At 46.5% G+C, this 18,366-nt stretch overlaps 8 protein-coding genes across 8 annotated transcripts; 4 read left to right on the top strand and 4 right to left on the bottom strand.

Moving 5' to 3' along the window:
- Positions 1–47: 47 nt before the first annotated feature.
- Positions 48–6,560, bottom strand: B9G98_04182 (DNA polymerase epsilon catalytic subunit A; the record flags this gene model as incomplete). The annotated part of the gene is made up of 1 exon (XM_024810739.1): positions 48–6,560. The coding sequence occupies one exon, from the start codon at positions 6,558–6,560 to the stop codon at positions 48–50; it is 6,513 nt and encodes a 2,170-aa protein (XP_024666507.1).
- Positions 6,561–6,746: 186 nt separating this feature from the next.
- Positions 6,747–7,736, top strand: B9G98_04181 (Protein transport protein yif1; the record flags this gene model as incomplete). The annotated part of the gene is made up of 1 exon (XM_024810738.1): positions 6,747–7,736. One exon carries the CDS (start codon positions 6,747–6,749, stop codon positions 7,734–7,736), a length of 990 nt encoding a protein of 329 aa, XP_024666506.1.
- A 78-nt stretch (positions 7,737–7,814) lies between these two features.
- On the top strand, positions 7,815–8,379 carry B9G98_04180 (Chaperone protein DnaJ; the record flags this gene model as incomplete). The annotated part of the gene is made up of 2 exons (XM_024810737.1): positions 7,815–8,323; positions 8,367–8,379. The coding sequence occupies 2 exons, from the start codon at positions 7,815–7,817 to the stop codon at positions 8,377–8,379; spliced, it is 522 nt and encodes a 173-aa protein (XP_024666505.1).
- Positions 8,380–8,485: 106 nt separating this feature from the next.
- On the bottom strand, positions 8,486–9,403 carry B9G98_04179 (Ubiquitin fusion degradation protein 1; the record flags this gene model as incomplete). Its single annotated transcript, XM_024810736.1, has 1 exon — positions 8,486–9,403. The coding sequence occupies one exon, from the start codon at positions 9,401–9,403 to the stop codon at positions 8,486–8,488; it is 918 nt and encodes a 305-aa protein (XP_024666504.1).
- A 310-nt stretch (positions 9,404–9,713) lies between these two features.
- On the top strand, positions 9,714–12,455 carry B9G98_04178 (Transcription factor tau subunit; the record flags this gene model as incomplete). Its single annotated transcript, XM_024810735.1, has 1 exon — positions 9,714–12,455. The coding sequence occupies one exon, from the start codon at positions 9,714–9,716 to the stop codon at positions 12,453–12,455; it is 2,742 nt and encodes a 913-aa protein (XP_024666503.1).
- Positions 12,452–12,865, bottom strand: B9G98_04177 (hypothetical protein; the record flags this gene model as incomplete). Its single annotated transcript, XM_024810734.1, has 1 exon — positions 12,452–12,865. The coding sequence occupies one exon, from the start codon at positions 12,863–12,865 to the stop codon at positions 12,452–12,454; it is 414 nt and encodes a 137-aa protein (XP_024666502.1).
- Positions 12,866–12,884: 19 nt separating this feature from the next.
- Positions 12,885–13,631, top strand: B9G98_04176 (CD2 antigen cytoplasmic tail-binding protein 2; the record flags this gene model as incomplete). The annotated part of the gene is made up of 1 exon (XM_024810733.1): positions 12,885–13,631. One exon carries the CDS (start codon positions 12,885–12,887, stop codon positions 13,629–13,631), a length of 747 nt encoding a protein of 248 aa, XP_024666501.1.
- A 41-nt stretch (positions 13,632–13,672) lies between these two features.
- Positions 13,673–14,533, bottom strand: B9G98_04175 (Autophagy-related protein 3; the record flags this gene model as incomplete). The annotated part of the gene is made up of 1 exon (XM_024810732.1): positions 13,673–14,533. The coding sequence occupies one exon, from the start codon at positions 14,531–14,533 to the stop codon at positions 13,673–13,675; it is 861 nt and encodes a 286-aa protein (XP_024666500.1).
- Positions 14,534–18,366: the final 3,833 nt, after the last annotated feature.

Below are 18,366 nucleotides of genomic sequence, written 5' to 3'. Positions count from 1 at the left end.
GTAGATGCCAATGTTAAATTATGCTAATACAATTAATAAAAAAATACTCAATTAAGTCCAGAAAGCACACTCTGAAGAAGCTTCAAGTCGAAAAACTCTGAAACGTGGTTGTAGACTGCTAGATCCTTCCGCAGAGTCGAAATAGGTATGGTCCCAACAAACGCACCAGAGCATTCGCAATAGTAGGCCATATCGTCCGCACGGATACGGCTGCATTTAGAACACTTCAAGTCTTGGATCTGGTAGAGACACACCGCTTTAACCACCAGCTCAACCAGTTTTTCTTCGAGGAAAACGCGATCAAGAGAGGCTCTGCATAAGCTGCATGACCAGCCAAATTCGTGCTCCAATTCAGGCCGACAGATGTTGATACTCTCTGTATATCCACAATTGTGACATACAATTCCATTCAGCACTAGATCAGCGGAGGGATTCCTAAATTGTGCATCAGGATCGAACTCACCAACTCGAACTACTTCGAGCAGCTTGCGACGGAGCTGCAAATATTCAGGTTCGTTTGACGACCCAAGTCCATACACAGCACAAATATACTTGATAAGCTCCAAGATAGGGTTCTTAAGGTTGGCGACGCTACCCGCAAGTTTTGGGAATTCGAACTCTTTCGAAACATCAGCAATTGCTCGACCATCAATGTACCTGCGATTGAGATGCTTCATGCGATTAACAAGAGGCGCCTCGAGGGCCTTTAGAATGCCAGTCGTAAAACTCTCCTCTGCATTCTCCTTCACAGTACCCGCAATCTGCGTTGCACGGGTCTCATCTTTGTGGAACAAGTCTTTGGCTTCGCCAACATGCTGCATCAGCTGGAAGATCCATTCTTGGAATTCTTGCTCAAGAATTTTAGGCAAATAGTGCGCAATGTTCCAATCACTGACATGTGATAGCTCTGGAGTCTCACTCAAACTGGGTTTGCACACGCGGCCACAATAGTTTGCATTATCTAGCCACATCAAATAGTCCCAGTATTCACGGATGCTAACATCCAGATAGGTGAACAGCGGATTCGACTTGATCGATTTGATCACAAAAGATCCAAATGCGAGCGTGTTCACCGCATGTGCATTCGATGTGACCACCAGTAGTCGGTTCATATCGGCAAACACAACCCGAGCACCAAAATTGTGAAGCTCACCTATTAGTTGAAGAAGCGCCTTGCGACTCAAGTTCTGCACGTAGTACAGCAATGGAGGGTCGTACATCTTGGATTGTGGAGACGACACCCATGTAATAAAGTGTTGAATAAGATTATCTGCAACAACGTCACCCTTAGCTGCTGTAGACCACCACTCTTTTACAAGACTGCTCAACGCAGAGAGAGCAGAAGCGGATAACTTATTCTGACCAAACAGAGAATTGTTTTCGCTAAAGTCCAAACCATCAGCTGCGTTGAAGAGAACGGCGGTGAGAATACTGTTCACAGACAGATTAGAGACGTCAATATCAATGCAGACCTTGCCGTAGAAACCAGGATTGTTGAACGAGGGGATCACAGTCTCTTCATTATTAGCTAGTACATTACCAGCTTCTCCACCTCCCAGGTCAGGAAGTGGTCTGTTGGACCACCAGAGAACGACATTGTCATTAAGCAGCTTTCGGGCGAACAAGATATCGATAAGATCATTGCTGTCTCCACTGTTGAGATTTCCAATTGGGATATTGCTGAAAATAGCTTTGCTGTGAAGTTGCTCGATCCAGTACTGGAGACGGAAGTAAGACTTTACTATGCGTTTGGATAATGCAGGCTGCCAACCAACCGACGGAAGGACACCGTCACGGGATTTGATTTCGAAACTAGCAAAGTCATCGATTGCCCTTATCCGATTGTACAGTCGCTCAATGCGCGCCGACTGTAATGTCAAGACCGCATGCGTGCCCCGCTCTGCCAAAATATCTGATAAGATGTTGTTTGTGTGTGTATAGACCTTCGAGAGACTTGAGCAGTTAATGGTATCAAACTCCAAATTTTCTTGGAAGTTGAAGTAAGGTTGGCTCACATCTGACGACTGTAGAGAGGTGAAGCTGTCGCCGTACATAGCCCCCACACGAAGAGGCTCATTTGCGTTCACATTACTTGCAGAGTAATGCACCAAATAAGCCTTAGAAGACCAGCTCGTGGTAACAGCAATAAACACCTGATTAGAGATCTCATAGTGTTGCAAGAAGATATAGCCGAGATTCGTACTCTTCAGGTAGGGAATAGGCTCATGCTCTGCACCTTTCCGTGGGCGGTAAGGTCTGAGCCACTCCAGTTCGAAGCCGGACTCTAAACCTTTACCCAAAATGCCGGGACGAGAGCTGTCCAGGGAACATAAAGTTCCGATTTCTAACAAGACGCGGTCTCGGGGCTCAAGCTGAGTTTCATAAACGCCCTTGACTGTTTGTTGTTTCAACAAACCACCTCCCCTGGCTAACTCATCTTGATATGCTTCCTCGGACATCACGACTTCATAGAGATTGTCGTTCGAGACGCCATGCGGGAGTGATTTTGAACTTTTTTCCATAGTGATGCCACTAGGAAGTGTCAAATTGGGGACATCAGTGAACTGCACAAAAAATCGCCGTGGAACATTAATTTTGATCTTTTGGATACGACTATTCACCCAGATAAAAGCTTGGACTTGGCCAAGTTTTCCTGGGGATGCCGTCACCTGAACAATATGCCAAGAGCGCCCGGAAAATGCTTGTTCGGCCTGATTTCGCAGCATTCCCGTAACACCTCTGTTATAGCGTAAGGAAACCTTGTCGCCAAAGAGCTTTCGGCGAGTTTCTCTTTGCTCATATTTCTTCTGCCAAATGACTTTTTGATAACGCAGCCAAGCAGAGTAGTCGTCCTCAGGGTCAGGTGCGACTGTATCGTTCGAAATCTCCAATACAGCGAGGTCATCAGCACCAACCGAATCATCTTCTCCAGCTTTACGTTTGTGCACTACCGCTCGCTTTTGTCCGTTAACTTCAACACCTAGACCGGTCGAAAGCACATCTTCAATGTCAACAAGGGTTTGCTTAGGTTTCAAAAGCTCAGACTTTTCTGATGGCATGGTGAAAAAACCAGTGATCTTCTTCTGTTTGAATCGATCGTTCATAGCGGCAACACGCTTGTTCAACCAGTCTGGGTGGGCCACACGTGGGACAGGGTTCGAAACACTTTGAAGAGCAGCGGGAATAGTGATGATTTTTTGGATTGTAGAAGCCAGACGTGCACGGTAGTAGTCCCAATCTATAATTTCCCGGGGATCGAAGTTCTCAAGACCCGGGGATTTCAACCAGGCGCGTAAGAACTTGCGCTTGACCTCATATTCCGCCGAGAAGACTTCAACAGGAATAGCCCGATCGGTAACAGGAGCACCATATGGTAACTTGGAAATGACATAGTGACAGGCTAGGCCGCTATCCTTGATCATCTGGGAGCCCAAGAACTCTGCTAAACGGCGTGCGGTACAGATGGAAGTTGATTTTTGACCAGCATAATCTTTCAGTGATTTGCTCATTACCTTATTTTCTGAAATGAGATCCATAAGATCAGCGTCCTCGAGGTGCTTTCCTCGTGTATCAAGCACGTCGAGCCAAGCATTGGCAACTTTTGCAACTGCACCATAGCACTCTTCTAGAGAAACGCCCTCCAGGAATTCTTTGAAAATTTGGGATTGGAAAGCCTTGATGATTCGAAGTTCACCACGTCTTTTCAATTCGAAACCCTTGAGCTCGGCAAGTGAGCCGTCCATGTTGAAAACGGCATATCTTTTTTTCAGATTCTTGCCCTCCTCTGTCGAAGTGGGTAAAACCATCGCTTTGTAGGGGCCATCGACTTCGAAGTAAATAGAATTGTCACTGATTGTCTCGTACTGGAAAGTACCCGGGTCCACCAAAATCTGGTATTGGTGGTTTGTGAACTTTGCATGAACAAGGTGGTTCAACATTACACAAGGATAAGCAATTGGAAGTTTTTTGCCATCTGAGAATGTAAACATAAAATCACCGGGGAAAGAGGATGGTAAAATACACCAGATACCATCTGTATCCAACTCCAAAGGACGACCAAGCTGTTCGACACGGGAACGCGCTAGCTGGATAATCGTAGCGCCAGTCAAGCAAGTCACACCTGCCATTTCCATCGAGTACCAGCGTGATCCTTTGCGCATGACGTAGCCATAGAACGAGTTCAAAATAACCTTATGCGCAAGCTGCAAGGAATCGTAGAGCACAATCATTTTCTTAGCCTCTTCGACACTTGGGATATCGGATTTTGGTACCTCATCAAGCTTTCGCTTCCACACTTTCTGCAGACCTTTGAACTCATAACGGCGGTCTCTAAAATCACGGACGGTGTTTACGTAGAAAGGGTTCTCGCGCTGGCAAATGATAGCCTCGCGCTCCACTGTTTCCGTCTGTTTGATTTTGTGGTACACCTTGCGTGAATAATCACTAACACGCTTCTTGATCAGTTGGGCTTGCTCAAAGGGCGGAAGCTCATCAAATGTTCGGAAGGTCTTTTTACCGTTTCGATCTCGATTCGGCCTTGGGAAAGTTTCCTGCTCTAAAGTCTTGCGAATCATTAGATACTCACTTTTCTCGGCAGGATAGAACTCACCACGCCAAGCCCACGGAAGACGACGATCACAGTCCTTACCAGGACGATTGAAATCGCACATTGCACAATCACGCTCTGAGACCATTGAATCAGGCTGAAGACGGTTTGTCGTCATGATGTTGGGATACATTGAGGCGACATCCACATGGTAAATCAAAGGGGTCTCGGTGCGCGAAGGAGCTTCTTTTAAACTGATGAGTTTCTCAGTGATTTGCTGCTTGATTTCGTCGTAGTTTGTAACCTTTTGGAGATCCATTTTTGCCTCGACTTGGATGGTGAACTTCAAGGCTTCGTCAAGTTCTTGAAGCAGCTGTTCAATTGCATTCTGATCAACAGAGAAATGAGTTGGAATGTCATTGCGAAACACACCAGCTTCTAAGGACTCCACATGGCCGCCAACATATGTTTCAGATTCAACTAAATGACCATTGTAGAATCGTTCTAGCGGGTCTTGATGCTTATGGGGTAAAAGAATACCTTTCTGATACGCTTGGACCATTAGCAGCATTTCACAAAGGGTACCTGTACCTTTTCGTAAAACCTCATCTGGTTTGAGGGGAATGATGTTGCATAAAGAAAAGATGAAAGGATGCACATACTTCATATAGAGGTAGTAAGTTGCGACGGCATCTGAAACAGAGTACTCAGCGAGGACCTGGGGTTTCTCACTGGCGTAGGGGGTCATTTTTTCTGGGTCCAGTTCAAGCGGGTTGTAACCTAGCTTGGCTGAAGTGACAGCTTTCAAGCCCTGGGAACCTTGCGGGAGATATGAATCACGTTTTACCCAGCGGAAAGCGTCCATGTGCGCGCAGTGAGCAGATTTGTATTCGTCCTCCATATCTTTCCTGAACCCAATCTCCTCATACATATTAATGCCATGAACGTTTGCACGAGCATCGACAAACGGCCAATCAAAGAAATCACCATTGAACGTAACAATGACGGTTGGCTTCTCTTCTTTGATGTGGTCAAAAAATCTTGTCAGGAGATCACGCTCGTTTGCTTCATTGAAAATAGTGAATTCGCCTTTGAACTCGGGCTTGGGGGTGTATTCGAAATCGTCGATATCCTTGGACACTACTTCGCGATTTGTGATCAGGTAGCCCTCACCATTTATCATGTACGAGATCATCATGACGCAGTCAATAGCGGCGTCTGGGAATTTCAAAGGTTGTTTGGTTGTTTCGATGTCGAAAGCCAAGACAACGGGGTCCGCACGTTCGATACGGGCGAATTCAGTCAAAGAAACCACTCCTTCCACAGCTGTTACCGTATACCATTTACCGACGCGAACATCTAGGTCAATGGAGACGCGGACGTGGTAGGGCACATCGTACTCTCTTATGTCTAGAATGTAATCAGAGGCATCTGATTTTGCCGAAAAGCTCTTATTGAGCGCAGATTGAGCATAATCCGCACCATAGTCGGCGTACTGTGCCAGTTTCTTCTGATTTGCTTCGGCAAATGGCGCCAGAGTTTTGCGAGCTGCTAACAGGTTCGTTACGTTCCAAAAGCGGACCTCAATCAAGGACTGTTTGCGGCCGATCAGGTGGTTGGGTAGCGACAGGTCATCTTTAATGACACGCCTGGTCTCCTTAACAACTCCTTCCAAATTCTTGCGGATATACTCCTCCACGTCGGCTTCTTTTCCCGGGCTGCACTTCACCAGGAAATAAGGGTCATAGCGAATGGTCGACTTGAAGCAGCCGCCCTCGTCGTCAATAAAATAAAAATCCACAGCAGCCTTGCCATTCGGAATATTGGGATCGCTTTGCGAGGTGGCCTGAAAATTGACCAGCCAGCCTACCCGCGGCGGCCCCGAGTCAAAGCGTTCAAAGCCCATGCTGGCATCGATTGTGTCCGTGAGAGCAACCGCATGCTCTCTTCGTATTTGTGAGGTCGCATCAATAGCCAGATTAGTCGGCGCATCGTTGCGTCGGTAGTGGGCCATTGCGACGCGTCTCGATGGATCGTGGGGTCGTGTTTGATTTTTCGTAATTAATCTCAATTAAGGTCGAAGCAGCCCAACACCCCTGCGCGAGGCCAGGGGGGTATTCGGGTACCTTAGAACGCTGTTTAGTCAGCCTTCTAAAACCAAGAACGCCAGGTCAGGAACTGCCAGCTAGAGCCCTTCGTCATGCAGTACCCCTCCGCGAGTTCGCCTCCCCTCCACCATCCGGTACCGCAGCACCCAGTACATTTCCAGCAGGGTGGATATGGCAACCCTGCGGGTGCTGCTCAATCGGGTGGTACCTCCCGCCAGCCCCAAGCTTATCGAAATCCATACGCGCCTCCTCAGGGGGTACAACAAACAGCGCCGCAAGCACAACCGAGCACCATTCAACCTCAGGGTATGCCTAATGTGATTCCGAACGTGCCCACGGCACTGAACAGTATTCTCAGTGATCCGAATGCCCAGTTGGGGTTCGAAGTTGGCCGTAATGCTCTGAACTATGGCCAGGAGTACATTGGACGTAATATGGGCAAATACATGGACGCGGGGGCATTTTCTTATTATTTCCAGGTTTCTAATTTCTATGTTTTCCGGAAACTGCTTCTCGTTATGTTCCCATGGCGACACAAACCGTGGAGCCGCCAGATCGTGCGAAGCGACAGCACAGGGCAGGATACCTACGCGACGCCTCGCGAAGATCTCAATGCCCCGGACATGTACATTCCGATCATGGCTTTCACAACCTACATGGTTGTGTTCAGCATCATTCAGGGGTTGTTGGGACAGTTTCACCCGCAATTGCTGGGCATTGTCACGTCGAAATCCTTGGCGTTGATGGTCGTTGAGATCAGCTTCTTGAAATTGTTCTCCTACCTCCTGGCTGCTTCCTCCAGCTTGCTTGATTTAATTGCCTACTCGGGCTACAAGTTCATCGCCATCACCCTCGTCACTTTAGCGGCCGCCACCAGCAGCTCGCTTGTAAAATGGACCACATTCACATACACCGGTGCCGCCACGGCATTTTTCATGTTGCGTTCGCTGAGATACGTCTTGCTGCCAGAGTCCTCCAACTCAACATCGACTGTCAATTCGGGAATGCGGCAAAAACGTATTCAATTCCTTTTTATTTACAGCTTCGTCTGCCAGTTTGTCTTTATGTGGCTTCTGCTCTAAAGCCAACCCAAAATAAAATATATACTGGACTTGTAGCCTTTTATGCATTCCAAAATAGTTTTGCATCTGTCAGCTTAAATGAGCAATGTGATCGATTGGTACGAGGTACTAGGCATTTCTCAGGACGCTAGTGATGCAGAAGTGCGAAGGGCGTACCGTCGTATGGCGCTCAAGTATCATCCCGATAAGAATGGGAGCGCAGACGCTCGAGAACAGTTCCATCTGTTGACCCGCGCGCTCGAAGTTCTGCTAGACCCGGCTTCCAAGGCTCAATTACGCATTCATTTGCGGCAGACAGGCCCTAAAGGAACCAGAACTAGCGAGCAGAGCGAGGACGTACGAAGAAAGCGCGAAGACCTGCTGAGAAAAGAAGCACAGGCTGAGCCCTTGGCGCAGTCCAGTTTTTCCAGCCTTTCCCATCTGCAGATGGAAGGATTCAGGCTACGCAGAAGACTCGATGGGTTACGGCAAAAGCTGACAATGCAGGAGCAGTACCGCACCGCCAAAATCAAATTGCGGGCGGGTGACGAAGCCCGTCTTCCCCGCAAGTCTGATCCAGGCGTGGACCAGGTTCTTCATATCGGCTCGTCCGCACTTGTTACGTTCAGTACAATTGAGAATGCAAGGGAGTTTATCGACCTAAATACAGACCTATCTGCTCGATTGGGCGGGTCGCCGCCATCAGACTTGGGTTTGGCAGATTATTTATTATACACGCGAAAACGGATCGACCGCCGAGCTCGAACGTACTAGGAAATATCTTTTCTTTTTTTGCTTTTGCGAAGAGTGAACCCTTCACCCTTGAAGATGCTTTCTCCAGCCTCTTCTTCGTCTTCTAATGGCACGAGCGGGAATCCAAAAAACAGCTGGTTGGAGGCCAGCTCCAAGGCAGGTGCGTCTCTATTTTGGTAAATCGATGAGTCCACGACAGGAGGAGTAACGGGAGTGGGTTCCGTACTTGACGCTTTGCTTTCCCTCAGACTGTGTCCGCCAGCTTTGACACTCTGAGCACCAGCAAGGTTATTATATCCAATTGCTTCCGCCATATGGCCGGCGAGCTTTGGCGGGGCGCTTGGTTTGTCGCCACTGGGCTCCACATAGCCCACAGGAGCAGCAAAATCAACCTCAAGATCAGTCTCAACAACGCAAATACTCTTGCTTCTAGTTTCAGGCTTGACTTCCAGTACCTTGATATCATAAACTTTGTTGTTGTACAGAATTTGGAAGACATCGTCGACCGTGAGAGTGGTAAAGTTTCTCAAGGACGTTTCTAGAACCGACTTGGGGTCGCTAATATCAAGGAAATCTACCGATTGAGGCTGGATTTTGACAAACGTGCCCAGCTCCAGACTGACCGAGGAGATCCGAACCAACCCGCCAGCCTTAATCTTGAGATTGGCCAACATCCATTCCGGTAAATAGACCCGCCCTTCCTCTGCTGTGAATTCCAAAACACCTGCATGTGTGCAGCCGTGTGATTCTTCATTGCGGATCTCAAATAACATGGGATACGAGATGTGCAGCGTAGTCAACTTGTGCAGTGCCGACTGTGGTATATAGATTTTGCCACCAAAGTTCGCTGCTTTCTTATCACCTTTCATGGCAGATACCGGGTAGCACCGGTAGTACTGCTGGAACTTGTCGTTCTGGGATTGGAACGACCACATTTTCGCTGCCTTTCAATTGAGCCGTCGATGGCAATCTGGTCTGGTTGTCAACAAGTCAACCTTTCATGGCTGAATTTGTAAGCTCTTAAAGTTGACTCGAGGTGGATTAAAACCAGATCATTTTACAGAAAATAGTGAAATTAACGCCTTTGCCTTAAAACACAGTACAAGCCATCAATTAATTTGGTTTTGCATCTCCTCAAAATACATCTCGGTCCTTGGGATTCGAACTTGCTTACTATCATCGAAAGCCCCGTGCTCTTTTCTCTCGATTTGTGATTTTTGTGTCAATTGCACAGAATAGACGCCAATGAGTTACATGGAGGAGGATGGCGAAGACGATTTGCGTCATATGTTCACTGACAACGAAAGTGAAGACGAATACCACGACTCCGACGACTGGCAAATCGACGACGCGCTCAAGCCCAAACGCAGAAAGCGCGGTGAAGCCCAAGATGAGCCACTAGAGCCCGAAGTTCAGGAGCTTTTTGGAAAAGCACAGCATGCATTTTCGCTTGGAAACCACCAGGCTGCAATCCAAATGGTCGAGGAAGTCATTGCTGCAAACCCGAATGCCCGAATCGCCTATAATTTGCTATCGGCGATTTACGACGATCTTCATGACCCCCAAAAGGCCTTGCTTGCTAAAACTATGGCTGCCCATCTTAACAAAAAGAGCAAAGAAGATTGGGTTGAGGTTGCCGACAGATCGTACGAATTGGGGCTTCTAAATCAGGCCGCCGTATTTTACCAAAATGCATCGAGAATTGCACGCGACGATTGGACCCTTTTGTTGATACGAGCTCAAGTTAACATGGAAATGAACCAACCGGGTCGCTCACTCAACCTACTTTTCCGAATTCGTGACAAGTTCTTTCCATCCTTGTCTGAGGATGCCAAAACCAAAGTCATGCTAGATATCGGTAGAGCTCTCAAGCAGCTTGGCAAAATTGGAGAAGCCACCGAACAATATATGAGTCTTTATAGAAGCTCATTGAACCCCGAGAGTCACGGAGAGCCGGATGTTTTGCTAAACTGGCAAAACCTGAATGTGCTGGGCGAGCTGTTATTCGAGCAAGAACTGTACAAAAAAGCCGTTGATACTTTGAAAACAGGATCAAGATGGATTTTAGGTCGCTGTGATGAAACATTCTGGGAGAAAGCTGATGACGACTCGGAATTCGACGAACGAAGGTTCAACCTAGAGGTGGACGGGTCGTCTGAAAAGCTAACACTGGGACCGCCCGCGAAATACGAATTACCAATTGATATCCGTGTTTGGCTATTGGTTTGCAGAGTCAAACAAACAAAAGAAGAACCAACGGCTCTGGAAGACGCCTTGATACACCTCAGGTTTTTGAAAGCCTGTACACCGGTCGCCGATTTCAGTGATTTGTATTCTCGGGCGGGTAATGCTCTGTTTCAGGCGAAGCTTTTCAGAGAGGCACTGGATATTTATATGAGTTTGACTGATATCGAATACGAAACGCAAGAAGAGTATTTGAACATGACTATCAACGTGGCCAAGTGTTACATGGAGCTCGGCGACGTCAAGAAAGCAGAAAACCTTTACAAGCATGTGATATCTAAGGATGACCGCAATGTCGAGGCACTTGTAGCACTTGGAGAAATTTATCAGGCATCATCAAGACCGGCGGCTGCTAAGCTTATGGTGGAACAAGTTATGAGAATTCGTCATGAGGAAGCTCAAGCCCGAGTTGAGGAACAGAGCGGTGACATTGATTCTCGCTCCTCAACTCCACTTATTAGTACACCAGTGCGGCCAGCACAACCTGGTACTAGATTATCGGCGGCTGAAAGAGCAGAACTCGAGCGAACTGCCCAGCAACGGGCTGACACCAACTATGAGCTTCTCGAGAGATTCAGAACAGGTTTGGAAAACGGCAACATTGTGGCTGCACTAGAATGGATTAGAAGTGCATCAGTTCTCATTCAGATGTTTGTTTCCAACCGCAAGTTTTTCCCCTCCGACCGCAACAAAATATTCGTTCACGGCATTCGAAAGGAATCTATCGAGGATCGTGTTGCAGCACTCAGTGACGTTGCCCGTGAAGACGCCGTTGCAGGAGATGACGACGATGATGAAGGCAGGTTGCCAAGCCAAACACCGGCAGCAATCATCAGAGGATTCAAGTTTCGAGGACGCCCGTTTGAATTCTGGTTCACGCTGTTTATGCGATGCGCGTTGGCAATGGCCAAGTACAAATCTGCAGAAAGTGCATATGAACTCGTCAAGACGGCAGGTGCATCTAATATTTTTCATGTCGACATTCAGCGAGATCAAACTATGAATCTGGTATTATTGTCGTGTGCTTGGCAAGTTGGTGATACTAGCACCATCTCAGACACACTTCGCCACATGTACATGGATCGACAATTTCACAACGATATCATCAGGCTTTATGGAGCACTATTGTCATCAGGGAAGCGTGCAATGAAAAGTTTTGGCTCATCAAACAACCAAAAGTTTTTCCTCCGTCAGATCAAGGCTCTTGACTCTGTAGCTCAGAATCGGCGCATCTCAGGAGCTGCACGTGTTGACAGTGATAGTCGTGCAGATATTCAAAAAGAAAACCCTCTTCTGTTTGTTTTGTATTCTCATATCATGCTGATGGGCCCCTCGTATGTCCCGGCCCTGACATACCTGATGCGCGCGTTGGAGCACTTGCCACAAGATCCTGTTGTCCTTTTGACGCTTGGTATTGTCTATGTTCAAAGAGCTATTCAAAGAGTCACAACCAATCGCCATTTACAAATTCTACAAGGACTGAGCTACATGCAGGACTATCGTGCTACCCGACAAAAAAATGATGCCCAAAAGCAGGAAGCCGATTATAACATGGGTAGGTTTTTCCATGGATTGGGCTTGTTTACACTCGCAATTCCATTCTATGAACATGTTCTTGGCTACGATATTGACGAGGAGTACGATTTGTCCAGGGAAGCAGCTTATAACTTACACCTCATTTCTGCTATTTCTGGTAATATGCACTACAGCCATGAGCTTGTTGATGAATATCTTATAATTTAGAGGTCCTCGATAGATGCATCATTTTTTTGGAAAACGAGTTTGTCGTCATGCAATTCAACAGGAGGGCTCTGCGTGTTCGCGGCAAGCAGTCTTAGTTTAGTCTTTACCATCTTAATATTCAGACTGATTTTGTCCGCTACCTTTGGATCATTCTCGAAACTGGGACATTGTGAGTACTGTTCCACTTGTTTCAGCTGGGATTGCAGTTTATCATCTTTTTGGGCCTTCCAGATCGATATGCGACCTTGCATAATGCCTAGTGACCTGTAGCGCTGGAATCCAGTCTGTATGCCTAGCTCACGTCCTTCCAAATGCCCTTGCTTTTTGCCTGCCTCCGCGCCTTCCTCGAAACCACTGTCGTAACACTCTTTTTCGAAATCTAGCACCGAGTCCAAAATATCTTCATTCATATGACAAACCTTTCATCCCATGGACGATGATGAAGAGGTCGAGAGCTCTTTACGAAAATATGAGCTGGGGGGTCTCCAAGAACAAACCGATAGCGAAAGCGAGACCGAAAGCGGTCAAGTAGAAAACGCTGGTCAAATTGAGGCTGTGGATGGAGAGCATGATGGAGAGCCGCCAGATACGTCTAGCGGATCAGAGGATATCGAGCCATTCAACCTGGATGACGAAAGAGAAGAAGGCAATTTCCAGGACGGTGCTTTTGTACGCACAGAAAAAGGAGATGCGTTCGATAGCTGGCTCGATAATGTCGATAAAGCGACAATTCGACGTGCTCGAACCGCTAAATCATTTCAGGAAGAACTTGCCTGTAAGAGCACCTTATCAGAAGAACAAGCTTTAGAACGATTGGGGCCTCTTTTGAATCCTGCCGAAACTGCCATGGAGGTCATAGAGAGTTCTGAAGATGGAACCAGAGTCGAAGGAATCACTATCGCTTGTAACGCATTGCTCTCCTCGATTCCTAACATATACGACTTAGAGCGAGAAGAACTTGCGCGGCTGTTTCAGTCGAAATTTGGCCGAAACTTCAAACGAAAACGGGTGGCTGACAACTGGAAGTTCAAGTGGCCCGGACAAGAAGAGGTCCACGGGCCGTTCACAGCCATGGAAATGCAGACTTGGCTGGACCATGGCTACTTCAAAACCGGTGTCCAGGTGTGTCCTGCAGACGGAGACGAGTTCCGAGATATATCTGAGGTTACTTTCTAGATTTCTGCGAGATAGTAGTACTATAATAATAATGTCATTAGCTAGAGCGCCGTCATGGTGAAATCATGCTCAATCGTTGGAGTCACACTAGCGATAAACTTGAGGAAAATAATCAAATACTGATCGACCCGGATCCCGGCTGGGAACTCCTCCCAGTCATCGTCTTGTTTCTGATTTTTTTCTGTAAGAGCTTTGGCCTCGGCTTTATCGAGCAACATGCGCATAACACCCGCATGTCTGCAAGGATGAATGGAAATAAGAGTAAGATCGTCTAGAAAGGGAGCCGGTTCAATGGTGACAGTCTTGTCTTTGTAGTCTCCCAGAATATCTTCAAACATTAACTTTGGCGGCAGTGGCGCACCATTGTCATCAAATCCAGATAAATAAATTTTCGGCACGCGGTACGAGGTCGAATAGGTTATGAACACATTGTAAGTGCGATCCTCCGAAGTCGTCTTGTGGTCTCCCGTGGGCACTGGTTCACCACCCTCCAAATCAGCCTCCTCCAGGTCAGCCTCTTCAAGGTCCGCAAGATCGGCGTCACCAATTGCACCCTCTTCAACATCTGAAGAATGCAAGACAGGTGAGTCAACCTCTGCGCTCACCATCCAGTCGTCCTCGACCTCGAACTCCTTGTTCAATTGCAACCCGCCACCAACTCCATTGGCTCTCTGTCGACATGGTACATGTTTGGTAACAAGATATTGCTTGTTTGCCGGCAAAAAATCTCGTTGCTTTGAAGGGGATGCGCTTCCCCAGGACCAAGTTGGAAACTTATACACAAGATAGTCACCGGCAGCCACAAATTCTTCCGGTGTTATTTGACCGGTCTTTTGAAAAGAAGATTTATGGCTGACCGGCGTTAAATATTCGCGCCAGCTTGATAGTTTTGATCGAATCATTGTGGTCTTAGCCTGTGGCGTGGGATGCTAGCTTAGTTAGGTAAGGCCCTTAAGTAGTTTACCGCTTTGGGAAATAGGTTGGCAGTGCTTATTCGCAGCGACGGTTGATCAGAGGTAACAGGCCAAGTCACAAAGAATAGAAATTGCAATTCACCAAAATATAATTAGCTCAGGACTAGGGTAGCATCTCGGTAAAGCCTAAATAACAGCATTATGTGCGCTCACCATATCTGTTGGGCAGAACTAGTATCAATCGATTCAACCTGCACAGCGTAAGATCACGAATACAGAACCAAGCATGGAATGTCATGACATCGTCGTAACTTTGTTCAACATCTTTGCTGTAACTATTCAGAGTAAAATAAACTTTTGGCTGCGGCCATATCCAGATGAAAGCAAGACTTCCCGTCCGATCAGTCCTATTGAACCATCTGAGAGCCTTACCAAGTATTACAGTGGGAGACCATGTGAGAACAGAAGGTGCTGCAGTTAATTTTTTATATTTCTTGTTTGATGAACACTAATGGGTACCTTGGCCGGTTTAATGTTGAAAAACTAACGGGATAGATTTTTGATAATGAACGTTCAGAGCTTTTTCAAGTACGCCCCTAAGATGGATGGTGCTGGCGTTTCGAAGCTTTTCCAGTATGCACCTAAGGCATAAGGCACGCCCTTTCCCTCGACTGTGCCTGGTGAAAACTTTTATGCAACCAAGGCTCTGTGCATAATATTTAGCGCTATATGTACAGATTACCCAAGTTTGACTTGAATAATGCCAAAATGACCTTCATGAAAAGAAAATAAAAGCTTGAAAAAGCAAAAGATGAAATCGGAAACGGTCAGTCTGGTTTCTTTTCAAACGCAGCCTAGTTTGGTTGTGAAAAGAGTTGATTCGTTTAACGACGAAATCTCAAGCACAACCTTACAAAGGTGTTAACCTGAAGGGTCTTTACAAGCACTGCGCTATGTAAAGCACTGATGGGTTCTGTGGATTACTAGCCGATGGCAAGAATTTACAGGAAAACACTCGGGGGCATGCTGCTACAGATAGCCGACTTTAGTCGTGATTTGTAGACAGAAACCTCCTCTCAAGTTATTGATGCTAAGCTTTGCTTAGCGGACTATAACTGAGGAACTCAAAAAGGCAATTGGATGCAGTTGATGTGTTGACAGTGTAACAACTGACAATGCAGAGACTGGGTGGAAACACGAACTTTGAAAAACTATGTTTCTTCGGAAACTAGGCAGTCTCTTGACTGTTGAAGATAGTTATCTGGTTGATCCTGCCAGTAGTCATATGCTTGTCTCAAAGATTAAGCCATGCATGTCTAAGTATAAGCAATCTATACAGTGAAACTGCGAATGGCTCATTAAATCAGTTATCGTTTATTTGATAGTGCATTACTACATGGATAACCGTGGTAATTCTAGAGCTAATACATGCGTAAAATCCCGTCTGGGATGTATTTATTAGATAAAAAACCAATGTCTTCGGACTTTTTGGTGATTCATGATAACTTCTCGAAGCGCATTGCCTTTGTGCTGGCGCTGGTTCATTCAAATTTCTGCCCTATCAACTGTCGATGGTAGGATAGAGGCCTACCATGGTATCAACGGGTAACGGGGAATTAGGGTTCGATTCCGGAGAGGGAGCCTGAGAAACGGCTACCACATCCAAGGAAGGCAGCAGGCGCGCAAATTACCCAATCCTGACACGGGGAGGTAGTGACAATAAATAACGATACAGGGCCTTTGGTCTTGTAATTGGAATGAGAACAATTTAAACCACTTATCGAGGAACAATTGGAGGGCAAGTCTGGTGCCAGCAGCCGCGGTAATTCCAGCTCCAATAGCGTATATTAAAGTTGTTGCAGTTAAAAAGCTCGTAGTTGAAACTTGGGATTGGGAGTCTGGTCCACCTCACGGTGCGTACTGGAACTCTTGATTCTTTTTGCCTGGACGTCTGTTGCGTTTAACCGCGTGGCAGAAAGGTCAGGCCATTTACTGTGAGAAAATTAGAGTGTTCAAAGCAGGCGTTTCGCTCGAATATATTAGCATGGAATAATAGAATAGGACGTATGGTTCTATTTTGTTGGTTTCTAGGACCGTCGTAATGATTAATAGGGACAGTCGGGGGCATCAGTATTCAATAGTCAGAGGTGAAATTCTTGGATTTATTGAAGACTAACTATTGCGAAAGCATTTGCCAAGGATGTTTTCATTAATCAAGAACGAAAGTTAGGGGATCGAAGACGATTAGATACCGTCGTAGTCTTAACCGTAAACTATGCCGACTAGGGATCGGATGGGTAGTTATTTTAGCTCATTCGGCACCTCGTGAGAAATCAAAGTTTTTAGGTTCTGGGGGGAGTATGGTCGCAAGGCTGAAACTTAAAGGAATTGACGGAAGGGCACCACCAGGAGTGGAGCCTGCGGCTTAATTTGACTCAACACGGGGAAACTCACCAGGTCCAGACACAATAAGGATTGACAGATTGAGAGCTCTTTCTTGATTTTGTGGGTGGTGGTGCATGGCCGTTCTTAGTTGGTGGAGTGATTTGTCTGCTTAATTGCGATAACGAACGAGACCTTGACCTACTAAATAGCTGGGTCAACAATTTGTTGAGTATCAGCTTCTTAGAGGGACTATCGGAGACAATTCGATGGAAGTTCGAGGCAATAACAGGTCTGTGATGCCCTTAGACGTTCTGGGCCGCACGCGCGCTACACTGACGCAGCCAGCGAGTACATAACCTTGTCCGAGAGGATTGGGTAATCTTGTTAAACTGCGTCGTGCTGGGGATAGAGCTTTGCAATTTTTGCTCTTGAACGAGGAATTCCTAGTAAGCGCAAGTCATCAGCTTGCGTTGATTACGTCCCTGCCCTTTGTACACACCGCCCGTCGTTACTACCGATTGAATGGCTTAGTGAGGCCTCCGGATGCGAATTCACTTGTGGGCAACCGCAACGAAGTCGCAGAAGCTGGACAAACTTGGTCATTTAGAGGAAGTACAAGTCGTAACAAGGTTTCCGTAGGTGAACCTGCGGAAGGATCATTATTGAGATTCATATTACACCTGTGAAACAACTAAATTGCTTGGCCGAAAGGCCAATGTAACAAAAACTATTTTACCTATTATATCTGAAAAACGAAATCAAAAGTTTCAACAACGGATCTCTTGGTTCTCGCATCGATGAAGAACGCAGCAAAGCGCGATAGTTAGTGTGAATTGCAGACGTGAATCATTGAGTTTTTGAACGCACATTGCACCTTCTGGTATTCCGGGAGGTATACTTGTGCGAGCGTCATTTCATCTTCATAAAGCAATTTATGTGTTGGGGCTGTAGCCAGCCTTGAAAAAGATGATAGAGTACATGTTAGACACAATGTGCTTTTCTATATTTTTGACCTCGTATCAAGCAAGATTACCCGCTGAACTTAAGCATATCAATAAGCGGAGGAAAAGAAACCAACAGGGATTGCCTTAGTAGCGGCGAGTGAAGCGGCAATAGCTCAAATTTGAAATCTGCCAACAGGCCGAGTTGTAATTTGAAGAAAGCAATTCTGGATGTGTCTTTGCTCAAGTTCCTTGGAACAGGACATCATGGAGGGTGAGAATCCCGTGATGCGAAGGTAGCATATCTATGTAGAATGTTTTCGACGAGTCGAGTTGTTTGGGAATGCAGCTCAAAGTGGGTGGTAAATTCCATCTAAAGCTAAATATTGGCGAGAGACCGATAGCGAACAAGTACTGTGAAGGAAAGATGAAAAGAACTTTGAAAAGAGAGTGAAAAAGTACGTGAAATTGTTGAAATGGAAGGGCTTGAGATTA

The sequence above is a fragment of the Wickerhamiella sorbophila genome, assembly GCF_002251995.1.
Source record: "Wickerhamiella sorbophila strain DS02 chromosome Unknown contig2, whole genome shotgun sequence".
Lineage (NCBI taxonomy): Eukaryota > Fungi > Ascomycota > Dipodascomycetes > Dipodascales > Trichomonascaceae > Wickerhamiella > Wickerhamiella sorbophila.
This window is presented reverse-complemented; position numbering and strand designations above follow the sequence as displayed.